At 43.9% G+C, this 13725-nt stretch overlaps 1 protein-coding gene across 7 annotated transcripts in view; it reads right to left on the bottom strand.

Annotated features, from left to right (window-relative positions):
- Window positions 1-13725, bottom strand: part of wipf1 (WAS/WASL interacting protein family member 1) — a 119140-nt gene that overhangs the window by 25911 nt on the left and 79504 nt on the right. For all 7 annotated transcript variants that reach the window (XM_008119225.3, XM_016996848.2, XM_062969159.1 and 4 more), the window contains 2 exons: window positions 10864-10951; window positions 582-711 (listed from right to left, as the gene is read on the bottom strand). In XM_008119225.3, coding sequence (XP_008117432.2) covers window positions 582-711; window positions 10864-10914 — 181 coding nt within the window. In that variant the 5' untranslated portion in view covers window positions 10915-10951. The remainder of the gene's footprint in view (window positions 1-581; window positions 712-10863; window positions 10952-13725) is intronic.

Here is a 13725-nt window from a genome sequence, read left to right as displayed (position 1 = left end):
CACAAGAAGACAAGGAAGCCAGGAGCGATTTGGGGGCCCCCCATCTCCGCATGTCATTGGTATGTTCCATCAGGCTGAAGAGAAACCTAATGCTGCCTGGAAAGTTTTATTTTTATTTTTAAGGGTTTTGTGGGCGGTTTTGGAAAGGGGGTGGGCACCATCTTGCATCTTTGGACTCCAGGAGCCCAAAAGGTACAAGATGGGTGTGTAGACAGGCCTTCGGGCAGTCCTGGAACTACCCATGGGCCTGTCCCCACAGGGCTCATAGCCCATTAGACCTGCACCTTTCACACTTTGTATCTCATTTGTGAGATAAATGTAGAATAATAATAATAATAATAATAATAATAATAATAATAATAATTTATTAGCATCAAGAAGGAAATAAGTTCCCCACCATGATCTAAATTATATCCCCCACCTCACTAACATGACCACTCACCTAACCAAAGAAGTTATTGAATCCCAGCTTTCTATTCATAAATATAGCAAAATCATACACTTCACAACTTGGTTAAATAAGGATTCTTCAACTGAATATGGTTTTGATGACCTGTGAAATGATACATAAATACACTTACTATCAATGACTGGGGCACTTCTATCATTGGTAACAGCTTTCTTAAGTCGTTTTCCTTTGGTAATATCTGACAGAAGAGCACTTCGACCTGCTTGTTCTGATTTATTTAAGGAAGGCTTTTCTGTATTTGCCTGCAAAGTAATTGGATTAAAATATTAGGCAAAGGAAAAACAGGAGTACATAATCAAAATTTAGGTTAGAAACATGATACAGGATCTGATTTCCTTTTTACTCAAGAACTATATGATGTGTTGCATGGTGGTGGTGAGGGTTGGACAAAAAGAGTAATGGTTCTGATGGCTTCAGATGATTTGGACCAAGGGTCCCCAAAGTAAGGTCTGAGGGCCGGATGCGGCCCTCCAAGGTCTGCCCCCCGCCCTCAGTTTTAGACTTAGGCTTGCCCAAAGTCTGAAATGACTTGAAGGCATACAACAACAACAACAACAATCCTAATTAACTTGACTATCTCATCAGCAAGAAGCAGACCCACACTTACCATTGAAATCCTGGTAGGTTTATGTTGGTTAAAATTGTTCTTATTTTTAAATATTGTATTGTTCTTTCATTGTTTAGTTTGTTTGTTTGTTTTGCACCACATATAAGACATGTGTAGCGTGCATATGAGTTTGTTCGTATTTTTTTCAAACTATAGTCTGCCCCCCCAAAACTCTGATGGACCTTGGACCGTCCCTCTACTTAAAAAGTTTGAGGACCTCTGATTTGGACCATTCTCTGAATCTATTACCATTTGCCACGATGTTGAAGCTTCAGGAAGTTGAAATGAAAAGCATGTGGAGGTGTAAAGACTGAGAACCACAAGATTTAGCTGAATCACATCTTGTAGCCTTGGATAGGCACCCCCAAAGCACTGCATCAAGAAGACAAAGGATTCAGAACTTTTGTCCTTCCAGATGTTCTAAACTACTATTTTCCATACTAACTGGGAAACAGGGAATAAATGTGGAAAACATTTAGAAAACCAATGGTTCTCCATCCCTGATTTAAGAACAGAGGTAGACATACACCATGACCAGAGCTGGCCCTAGGTATTTTTTAAGTGTAGGCGAACAGAATTTTGGCGCCCCCCTCCCAACCAATCACTGAAATAAAAGCTTTGGATAAGTGAAAATGTTGGATAATAAGGAGGGATTATTAAATATCAAATTACATTAAGATTTTACAAATTAAGCACCAAAACATTATGTTTACAACAAATCAACAGAAAAAGCAGTCTCGACTGTGCCCTCATATGTTTGATGCCCGGCTCTGACCATGACAAACCTCTTCTGAACAAATCTTGCCAAGAATCCCGTGACAATTTTGCCTTGGGGTTGCCATAGGTCAGAAGCCATATGAAGGCACACAACAACAACAACAACAAACAACAGCCACAATATGCTAGAGAATGTAATGAAAAATAAGGAAAGGTTTATTAAAAAAGAAACCAGGAAAACATTCACAAAGAGGCCTTTTAAAATCCGTATGCATCTGCAGTGATGGAGCCAGGTGAGCCCTGATCCCAGGTTTTCTGTTTATCCCAGATTATTTGGCAGTGTAGACTCATATAATCCAGTTTAAAACAGAAAACCTGGGATCAGATCCTGGGATATAGGGCCTGCCTGAAAGGGCACTTAGATAGAATAATGTTTTCCCGTGTACACAAAGCTCTCACTTGGTCATAGTTCAGCTCATTATCTCACACCTGATGGATTGAAAAGGGATATAATTAACATTTCTGGAGGTTGAATGAAAATAAATTCATTTCTGCAATGTCTAGAAAGATTTGGTTTTGATTTACATGATCTTGCCTGATTGTAGTATGGGCAATGTCTATCTGATGAAATGGTTGTACTACTTTTCTCATAATGCTCCAAAGTACCCCAGAAAACAAACAATCAAAGGCAATGGGATACTCAAGTAGTTAACTAAACTGACCTACTGGGATGGGTGCTTTTCCAACGGCTTCCTAAACCTCACACCAACCATGAATTGGCTTCCTTCTCTATTTTCCATGGAAGTAGATAAAAGCCCCGTTGGAGAAGTGCGTTAAAGCACTGAGCTGGAGACCGAAAGGTCCCAGGTTCAAACCCCGGGAGCGGCGTGAGCAGCTGCTGTTGGCTCCAGCTCCTGCCAACCTAGCAGTTCAAAAACATGCCAATGTGAGTATTTACTTATTGATCTCAATAGGTACCGCTCCGGCGGGAAGATAACGGCGCTCCATGCAGTCATGCCGGCCACATGACCTTGGAGGTGTCTACGGACAATGCTCGCTCTTTGGCTTAGAAATGGACTTGAGCACCAACCCCCAGAGTCAGACATGACTGGACTTAACGTCAGGGGAAACCTTTACATTTACAAGATAAAAGCTGCAGGATTTTGCTTCAGCTATATTTGGCCGCCCTGGCTTTGGAAAGTGTTAAGAAGAGAGATCAGTTCCTCTTGAAAACAGGGAAGTGCATGCTCCTTTTCCTTAATTTTGTTAAGCTAGAGACAAAACTGTTTTATTCACAGAGAAACCACATCTGCTATACATATGCTTGCTGTTACATCATATTCTCTGCAGTTAAAGGTCCAAAAGTGAGAAGATGCTGCATCTCCTAAACATGTGCTAAACACATTCCAACAAGATGGATAAGTTAGGACTTACAGACATGTTTCCAAATGTCTACAGGCCTAGAAACATGAAGCAGCTCTGTTTGCTCATCAGTAAGTTGAAAAGGATGACACACTTCTTTTAATTTGCTATTTTGGAAACACACACCAACACACATGGACAGAGAGAAACACATTTTCTAGAGTGCAACACTTCCATCACCCTAACACAGGATTTCCTGCATTTATTTGTAAGGGAACAAAATTGTTGATTACTGTATAAAACGTTTTAAAAAATTAAAAATACTTGAATAAGAATTTTGCTCGACCGCTTCAAAAGCCAAAGAACTATTTCTAATTTTACAGGCCCACTGTGTGGGCTGTTGATCTATGATGGCACTGAGGTAGGTAGGTCTGTTTGCAGGCTCCATGTGGCTCCCTTGTAAAAACAACTTTTACTGCCTTTTATTACCTTTTTACTGCCTTACTACATCTGTAGTGACCCATTTAAGGTGGAATCAGGTGTCAAGTAGGGATGTGTTATTGCCCCTACCTTATTTTCCATCTTCATCGCTATGATACTTCACCTTGTTGATGGGAAGCTTCCCACCCGTGTGGAAATCTTCTGTCCAACAGATGGCAAGCTATTTAACCTCAGCAGACTGAGAGCCAAAACCAAGGTCACCACAACATCTGTTATAGAACTCCAATATGCCGATGACAACGTAGTCTGTGCGCACTCAGAAGAAGACCTACAAGCCACTCTAAACACCTTCGCTTGGCCTCTCATTGAACATTGAGAAAACCAAAGTGCTCTTCCAACAGGCACCAGCTAATCCCTCTGCAATGCCAGGAATACAGCTTAATGGTGTAACATTAGAAAATGTCGACCATTTCCGCTACCTTGGTAGCCACCTCTCCACAAAAGTCAACATTGACACTGAAATACAACACCGCCTGAGCTCTGCGAGCACAGCCTTTTCCAGAATGAAGCAGAGAGTGTTTGATGACCGGGACATCCGTAGAGATACCAAGGTGCTTGTTTATAAAGCCATTGTCCTCCCAACCCTGCTCTACGCCTGCAAAATGTGGACGGTCTACAGACATCACACCAAACTCCTGGAGCGTTTCCATCAGTGTTGCCTCAGAAAAATCCTACAAATCTCTTGGGAAGACAAACGGACAAATGTCAGCATGCTGGAAGAAGCAAAGACCACCAGCATTGAAGCGATGCTCCTACGCCATCAATTTCACTGGACTGGCCACGTTGTCCGAATGCCCGATCACCATCTCCCAAAGCAGTTGCTCTACTCCAAACTCAGGAACGGGAAACGTAATGTTGGTGGGCAGGAAAAGAGATTTAAAGATGGGCTTAAAGCCAACCTTAAAAACTGTGGCATAGACACTGAGAACTGGGAAGCCCTGGCCCTTGAGCGCTCTAATTGGAGGTCAGCTGTGACCAGTAGTGCAGCGGAGTTTGAAGAGGCATGAATGGAGGGCTTAAGGGAGAAGCGTGCCAAGAGGAAGGAGCATCAAGCCAACCCTGATCGGGACTGCCTTCCACCTGGAAACCGATGTCCTCACTGCAGGAGAACATGCAGATCAAGAATAGGTCTCTTCAGCCATCTACGGACACCCCCCCAAGATGGAAGACAATCATCCTCAAACTACGAGGGATCGCCTAAGTAAGTAAGTAAGTAAGAAAGTACATCTGTTATCATCACCTCTCTGAAGAAAAAGCTAGGACTGGAACCCAGGGTGACGAAGGTTGCCTGCAGGGGTTGGTTCTTAACTGGTTTTCCTAATGAGAGTGAGAGAAGTAAGAGAAAAGGAGAAAGGGAGCCTAGCGTGGAAGGAGAGGAGGAGAGGAGGAAGAGCTTTGCCTGCTATTAAGGAACTCTAATGAAATACTTAAGACCAGACTGGATTAGCAAACTAAGAACTACGCTATTCTATTCAATATACCTGGCTGCCAATTAGAATTCCATTTGTTGATGCCTCATGTGGTGACTGGCTGGAAACCATCGCTCTGAGTCAAGCCATCGCTCTGAGTCAACTGGTTTCTGTTCCTGTTGCCCTGTTGTGCCGAGAGCCGAGCGGCTCCGATTAGAGGTTTGATTGGAGGTTCGTGAGGCTGGTGGAAAATGCTCCAGCAGTGCTGAGGCCCCTCAGGGCAGCGTGTTTGCCGGCAGTGTTGGCAGCGAGGTGGCGAGGGCGTGTTTTACGGCAAGTGCTAGGGAAGACGCCACCCGGCTGTGTCAATTGCTGCTGCCAGCTGCTGCTGCGGGGGTTAGGTCGCGGAAGACTACCCGAGCTGGCTGAGTGGGATTAGCGGCTGTGAGAGAGACGCCTCCTTTGCTTGCTGGCTGGATGGGTGGACATTAATATCCTATTGCTACCGCTACTGGACCTGGCCTGCTGCTATTATATCGTCACTGTTGCAGCACTTTAAATCATTATTATTGTTGCTGCTGCAATCGACATTTATTGTGATTAGGACTGCACCATCAGTTGAGGGCTTTAGTTAAGGGTTGGGGCTGGTGGGAGGGCGGGAAGGGAAGGGTGTTAATGGACTATGCCGATGCACTTGAGCACTTATAGACATTGTGGTATAATTAATATTCTTCTGCACTTTGACTATAAACCTATTACTACCTCTGACCCCAATGAAATCCCTGTTTACCCCAAGGATGAATTAGCTCCCCCCTTTTAACACGCGTCACTTTAAAACCTTTAAGGCGAGAAGGGAGGGAGTTCCAGCACACACTATATATAGTGGAGGAGAGGAGGAAGGAGAGAACTAACCTTATCTTTAAAGGGGAGAGAGCAGGTAACAGTAAAAGTTAGATCAGTGCTTAGGCTAATAGCTAGTGTTACCACAATAACAGACCATGTAAGGAGGGGGTGGGGTGGTCAACCAATGGCGGGGGGGGGGGCATTGAAGTAATTCAAGGGAGGGGGAGATACAGGAAAGGGAGGCATAAACCAATTCGGCCTAGGGAAAGAAGGAGAATGCTTGTAGATTTAAAATGGCCTCCTGATATAGTAAATTTGGGTGCCCAGGTTGGCAGTCCCTCCAGTTTGAGGGTGGTGCTGTTGAACGCCAGGTCTGTCAACGGAAAAGCAGCAATCATCCAAGATCTTATCCTGGATGAGCGGGCAGACCTGATGTGTATAACAGAGACCTGGTTGGACGAGGCTGGGGGAGCTAACCTTACCCAGCTTTGTCCACCAGGTTATACTGTGTAGCACCAACCAAGATCTGGAGGAAGGGGAGGAGGGGTTGCAGTGGTCTATAAGGAGTCCATCCCCCTGAACAGGTGCCCCATCCTGCAGTCAACCTTGTTTGAATGTGCTCATCTGAGGGTAGGGGGCCGGGACAGTTTAGGGATTCTGCTAGTGTACCGACCACCCCGCTGCACTACAGTCTCCCTGCCTGAGCTAGCTGGGGTGGTCTCGGGCCTGGCGTTGGAGTCCCAACAGCTCATTGTGCTGGGGGACTTCAATGTCCATGCCGAGACCACTCCCTCCGGTGCAGCTCAGGACTTCATGGTCGCCATGGCAACCATGGGGCTGTCCCAACTAGTATCTGGCCCTACCCACAGAGCAGGGCAGACACTTGACTTGGTTTTCTGCCAGGGATGGGAGGAAGGTGGTGGTGTGGAGGAGCTCACCGTTGCTCCTTTGCCATGGACCGACCATCACCTGATCAGGTTTAGACTTACTGCACCCCCCAACCTCCGCAGGGATGGAGGACCTACTAAAATAGTCTGCCCCAGGAGGCTTATGGATCCGGATGGATTCCTGATGGCTCTTGGGGAGTTTCCCGCCACCTTGGCTGGTGATTCTGTCGATGTTCTGGTCACCCTCTGGAACAAGGAGGCGACTAGGGCAATAGACACGATCGCTCCGGAACGTCCCCTCTCGAGTACCCGAGCTAAACCATTTCCTTGGTTCACTGAGGAGCTGGCAGCGATGAAGCGAAAGAAGAGGGAACTAGAGTGCGTGTGGCATTCAGAGCCGAGCGAGTCAAACCAAACACGGCTATGTTCCTATCTTAGGACATACGCCGCGGCAATAGACGCTGCAAAGAATTCTTTCTTTGCAGCCAATATTGCGTCTGCAAAGAACCGTCCAGCGGAGCTGTTCTGAGTTGTCAGAGGTTTGTTATATCCTGTCTCCCAAGACAGGTTCCCTGACAACTTGGCAGCCCGCTGTGAAGCATTTGCTCGGTTCTTTGCGGACAAAGTTGTTTTGATCTGCTCCGGCTTTAACACCATATTAACGGCAGCTTTTGAGGATGCAACATGAGCACCTGCTTGTCCCATTTTGATGGATTCTTTTCAATTGGTTCAGCCTGAGGATGTAGACAAGGTGCTTGAAGAGGTGAGGGCTACCACATGCATCCTAGACCCCTGCCCATCCTGGCTAGTGAGAGAAGCCAGGGGGGGGGGGGTTGGCCGAGTGGGGGAAGGTGGTGGTGAATGCCTCCCTTCGGGAAGGCATTTTTCCAGCGAGCCTCAAATTGGCTGTGATCAAACCGCTGTTGAAGAAGCCATCACTGGACCCCACTCAACTGGAGAACTTTCGGCCTATTTCCAATCTCCCCTTTTTGGGCAAGATCGTGGAACGTGTGGCGGCCGCACAACTCCAGGCATTCTTGGTTGACACTGATTTTCTAGATCCAGCGCAGTCTGGTTTCAGGCCGGGCATGGTACCAAGACAGCCTTGGTTGCCTTAGTCGATGATCTATGCTGGGAACTGGACAGGGGGAGTGTGTCCCTGCTGGTTCTGCTGGACCTCTCAGTGGCCTTTGATACCGTCAATCACGGTATCCTTCTGGGGCGCCTTGCCGGGATGGGGCTCGGAGGTACTGTTCTGCAGTGGCTCCGGTCCTTCCTGGAGGGTCGTTCCCAGATGGTATCATTGGGGGACACCTGCTCGACCACACAACCATTGACATGAAGCCATTGGGAGAGATCATCCGGAGTTTCGGGGTGAGGTGTCATCTGTAGGCAGATGATGTCCAGCTCTGTCACTCCTTCCCACCTGTCACTAAGGAGGCTGTTCAGGTCCTGAACCAGTTTCTGGCCGCTGTGTCGGACTGGATGAGGGCGAACAAATTGAAATCGAATCCAGACAAGACAGAGGTCCTCCTGGTCAGTCGTAAGGCTGAACAGGGAATAGTGTTACAGCCTGTGTAAGACGGGGTCGCATTCCCCCTGAAGACACAGGTTCGCAGTCTGGGTGTTCTCCTGGACTCATCACTGAGCCTGGAGCCCCAGGTCTTGGCGGTGTCCAGGGGAGCATTCACACAACTCAAACTTGTGCACCAGCTGCGCCTGTTTCTTGGGAGGTCTGACTTGGCCACAGTGGTCCACACTCTGGTTACATTCCGTTTGGATTACTGCAACATGCTCTACGTGGGGTTGCCTTTGAAGACGGCCCGGAAGCTCCAACTAGTACAACGGGCAGCAGCCAGATTAATAACTGGGGCAGCATACAGGGAGCATATCATCCCCCTGCTAAGCCAGCTCCATTGGCTGCCGATATGCTATTGAGCCCAATTCAAAGTGCTGGTCTTGAGCTATAAAGCTCTAAATGGTTTTGGCCCAATTTATTTATCCGAACGTATCTCCTCATATGAGCCAGCTAGATTCCTAAGATCATCTGGAGAGGCCCTGCTCTCAGTCCCACCTGCCTTGCAGGTGCGGCTGGTGGGAACGAGGGACAGGGCCTTCTGGGTGGTGGCTCCCTGGCTGTGGAACACCCTCCCCACAAATATCCGACAAGCCCCAACTCTTCTGGGTTTCAGAAAGGCTGTGAAAACATGGCTGTGTGCACAAGCTTTTAATGAGTAATACGATAACGTCAACATGGTCCGATTGAAGGCTGAAGCATGAGGCTTTTAGACAAATGGATCTAATTTGCATATGTTTTAATTGTTATAATGTATTTTAATGATGTATTTTTATAGTTTTAATTGATGATATGTACTGTTTTTGTTTTATTATTATGTTCTTGGCATTAAAAGCTGCCAACTGTTGTAAGCCGCCCTGAGTGAGAAGGGCGGGGTATAAATGCTGGAAATAAATAAATAAATAAAATCTGCTGTGTGCTGCTACAAAATCCATGTGCTGCCTTTTGGTGACAGAAACAAAAGCCTTTAAAAGGCTTAGCAAAAAAAAAAAAGGAAATATTTTGTATGGATAGCATGAAGCAGCTTAAATTTTCCCAGATGTTCCAAAAGCTACTCATGCTTATTCAAGATTCCACTAAATAAGCATATTCTCCCCTACAGGGCATGTTAGGTTTCTGTGCTAGATTCTGACTTTTTCTATCCCCCTAAGTCTTGTCTTGTATTATAACATACTCATATTGGTTATGAGTAGAGAACAAAATAATGTTAAAAGCTGTGTTCAGTTTCTGTTAGGGCTTCCCAGAGTGTAATGAACATTTTTCCTTTAAAAGGTTCCAGAATGTGTACCAAAAATTATGAGGATTTACAGCATTTTTAAATATTTGTTATTCTTTTTTTTTTTTTTACCTAACAAAAGGAGTGGACTGACCACTGGGCAAATTACAATGTGCAACAAAATGTTGCCACCTATTTTCCATCTACAAAGGAGTGTTCCTATTCAAGATTCCAGATCAGACATGGGCAAACTTCGGCCCTCCATGTGTTTTGGACTTCAACTCCCACAATTCTTAACAGCCAACAAACATTTCCTCCAACTAGGGCATTTCAGTCTACCAACCATCTCATGAACCAGTCTTCTTTTCCAATTGCTATTGTTCACTGAGTGTGCACAGTCTTCACTAGGTCACTTTGACCTTGCTTTTTGCTTGTTCTCTATTAGTTTTTTTAAAAAAGAATTTCATTTTATATATACTGCGTGAACAAGCATGCGGACATCTCCTTCTTGCTTACTGCACCTAAATTAGCACTCACTGCTTGAATTTGCTATTGAAAGAAGTGATAACATACTGTGGCTTTGATTTCATTTGATCTTCTATGGTATTCTGGGAGTTCACCTTAAGGAGGGGCATTCTGACTCCCCAATCAAGTGCCTCTGACCAAACCTCATAAATGCACACCAGGAGGATTCCATGGGATGCAGCTATGGATGGTTAGAATAGAATCATGGTGCTATAACAGTGTAGTGTGAATGGGTCCTAAGTATGCCATTATTCAAGTGCAATTCTGGGTGTTGAAACATACTCTGTATAGCTCAAAACAAAATGGCATACTACAGCTTATCAACTGCTAACTTTCCAATCATAAGAAATTCCTGACAGCCTGCTTAGCACTTGCCTTGGCTGTTTGAGTGGAAGAAGAAAATATACTGGAGGAGATTGATGTGAAACCCCATAAAATAGGTTACTTCATATTTTCCAGTTCCCACTTGAAAAAAGAATCATAGGAAGCTGCCATAGTTGCATCTGCTACTCGTCCACTTACCCCAATGTTGTTGAACCATGGCTGAGAGCAATCCTTCTTAGGAAGGGCATTTTCCAAGCCCTACCTGATGATGTTAGCAATTGAACCTGAGACCTTCTGCAGGTGTTCTGTTAATGAGCTGGGCTAGGTTTCTGCAGAAACTATGAACTGTAGACTAAAACAGTCTGGCAAATCATAAACCACTTATTCAAGGGCTCTGAATGATATGACATTAAAATCTGAAACTTACCACACTAAGAGTTGGTGGAGGTGGAGGTGCTGGAGGAGGAGGGACAGGCATGATCTAAGCTTGAATTGCTCTTCAATCACCGTGAAACCTGTCAAGAAACACCACCAATAATATATGTAACTTTTCAAAATTTCAGGCCGTGTTCTGTAGTGAAAGGCAGGGAATACTCATTATAGTTCTCAAATCCTAAATCAATAACATATTGATAGTGATAATACAGTAGATCCTTTGTATCCTCAGATTCTGTATCCATGGATCTAACCACGCTCAGTTTGAAAATATTTCCCTCTAAAAAAATTCTAAAAAGTGAAACTTACTATTTTGCTAAGGGGTGCCATTTTACATAATGGGACTTGAGCATCCATGAGTTTTGATATCCACACGTGGCTTAGAGACAAACCCCAGCAGATATTAGGAGTTCCACTGTAATACTACAGCTAATAAACAGAAATGAAATAAGAGGAACAAAAACACAGACTACTTTTAATGCAGAATATGTCCATGACATTTTTCTAGCATGGGAACCTGGATTCAGACTTACAGTTCAGGCATAGTATGTAGTTGGTAACCTCAGGCTTTTTACTCTCAGTGTAATTTTCTTTATAGGACTGAGGATACTACTAAAGAAGGAAAAAGTGTATTTCACTTTGAATTCCTCTAAAGAAGGGTGAGATAAAAATGAATTCAAATGAAGTGCTTAAAAACAGCTCAACTTTTTATATGGCCACTACATCACTGCTTGTAAGCATTAAAAGGCCTAAATTTCAGAGCCAACACTAACAGCCATTTCACACTTTCAAGGCATTTATGTACATTTCCACGTCTCCAGATATGCAAAAGCACAGTATGAGAAAGCTGGCTTGTTTCCATTTTTCAATGCAAGTCAGCATTCCAGAAGCAGGAGCAGAGTTAACATCGTTTCAAAATAATGGTTGACATGGATGCATCTCCACACTAGATCTTAAGATAACATGCAAGATAACATGTCCCTAAAATAATGTAATAAGTAGGAGAAGGTAATATCTTAAAATAGGAGAGAAAGATAAATTCAACTTGCTCAATGCAAGGTCATTCCATGGTTGAAAGAAAAACAACCTTTATTCAGGATTTCACCCTTAACACTAGATATAGCTTGAGCATTATGAAAAATTATAAAGAGGCTGCATTTATAAAACTAAAGGAGCAGCTGGAAATATTATAATTTTCATATGACAAGTAATGTATATCTGTTACTTGAGGAATTTTTAAAAAATGATTTATTCTCTTATATTTTGAGATAGAGTTTTCACCCCAAAAGCAATGTAATGAATGCTATTAAAATATGTCATGTGAATTAGATGAGAATGTAATTGCTTTTTTAAAAAGTAACTTTCTAAGTTCTGGGCAGAATGAGGTAGATGGATGGCCTACTGTGGGTGGAGGCAGTAGTATTTTGCTGCTTTTTGTGCTGGAGAAAGAGCATTAACCATAGCCTAGGAAGCAGAACGCTGAAGCAAATGTTTATGTGTGTGATATTTTAAAAGTTAGTGTTACCCAAAGTGTTAGTTCCTGGACTTTTGCCAGCCTAGAGCCAGTGACTTCTGACCCCTGGCAAGTTTCCAGTGGAAAAAAATGAAACAATTGTACCCGATGAGCACAATATCAGTTCTGTTCCTCTGCACAACTGAAAAATAATAATAATTGCCAGTCTGCCACTTCAAACAGCCCCAGGATTGGTCTAGTTCAGTGATTCTCAACCTGGGTTCCCCAGATGTTTTTGACTTACAACTCCCAGAAATCCCAGCCAGTTTACCAGCTGTTAGGATTTCTGGGAGTTGAAGGCCAAAAACATCTGGGGACCTCAGGTTTAGAACCACTGGTCTAGGTGATATAAAGCATGATTATTCATTGCATTGGGGAATGGTGGGCAGGACAAACTAAGAAAGAAGTTCAAGTCAACCCAACTGTGTTTTGTACCAAACTATTTGGAAAGGTGGTACTGGAAATGCATGAATCACTTTCTCTAGCTTTAGCTTAAGGCTGCTTCTTACATTACATTATTGTAATATAGCTGTTAGCTCCAGCTTCTGCCAACCTAGCAGTTCGAAAACATGCAAATGTGAGTAGATCAATAGGTACCACTCAGCGGGAAGGCTTCATGCAGTCATGCTGGCCACATGACCTTGGAGGTGACTACGGATAATGCTGGCTCTTTGGCTTAGAAATGGAGATGAGCACCAACCCCCAGAGTCGGACACGACTGGACTTAACGTCAGGGGAATACCTTTACCTTTACCCTAAACAAACCCACCACCTGTGACATTTCCTCACAAACAATATTTAATCAACAACATGTTTCCAGATTATACTCTACTTTACTATACTGAGAATTTTATCTGTCTGCTGAGGATATCTCATCTCTCTCTCTCTCTCTCCACCTCCATATAAAAACATACTATCCTAGACAAGTATTCTTTCATGCCGTCTTCTTTACTGAAGATCTACAGATGACTTTGTTTCTTCTTATCTCAACCCTTTCTTATTTTCTCCACTGCTTTTTCTAGCTTTACCCTTGCTGCATAAAATCCACTGAGAAAACAGATGGGACATCAGTAAAGTAACCTGTCATTGCTACTACAAGCAGCCCTTTGAGTGGCTACACCAAGTCTGGAGAAATAAAATAGTCAGAGATACCACTTAAGGCAAATAGTAAAAACTATATTCAGTGGAATCTACTTGAAGGGCTCACTCAGTACCTATTTCTCCTCCATTCCTACACATTCTAAAACTTTAAAGGAAAAAAAGTCACATGACATTGGCAGACGTTTTGATTATTCTAGAGTTATGCATCTTGCTAGCATTTTACATGGTACCAAAATAGTC

This window comes from Anolis carolinensis, chromosome 1 (assembly GCF_035594765.1).
Source record: "Anolis carolinensis isolate JA03-04 chromosome 1, rAnoCar3.1.pri, whole genome shotgun sequence".
Taxonomy (NCBI): Eukaryota; Metazoa; Chordata; class Lepidosauria; order Squamata; family Dactyloidae; genus Anolis; species Anolis carolinensis.
Note: the sequence above shows the minus strand (reverse complement) of the source record. Positions and strands in the feature narration are given on the sequence as shown.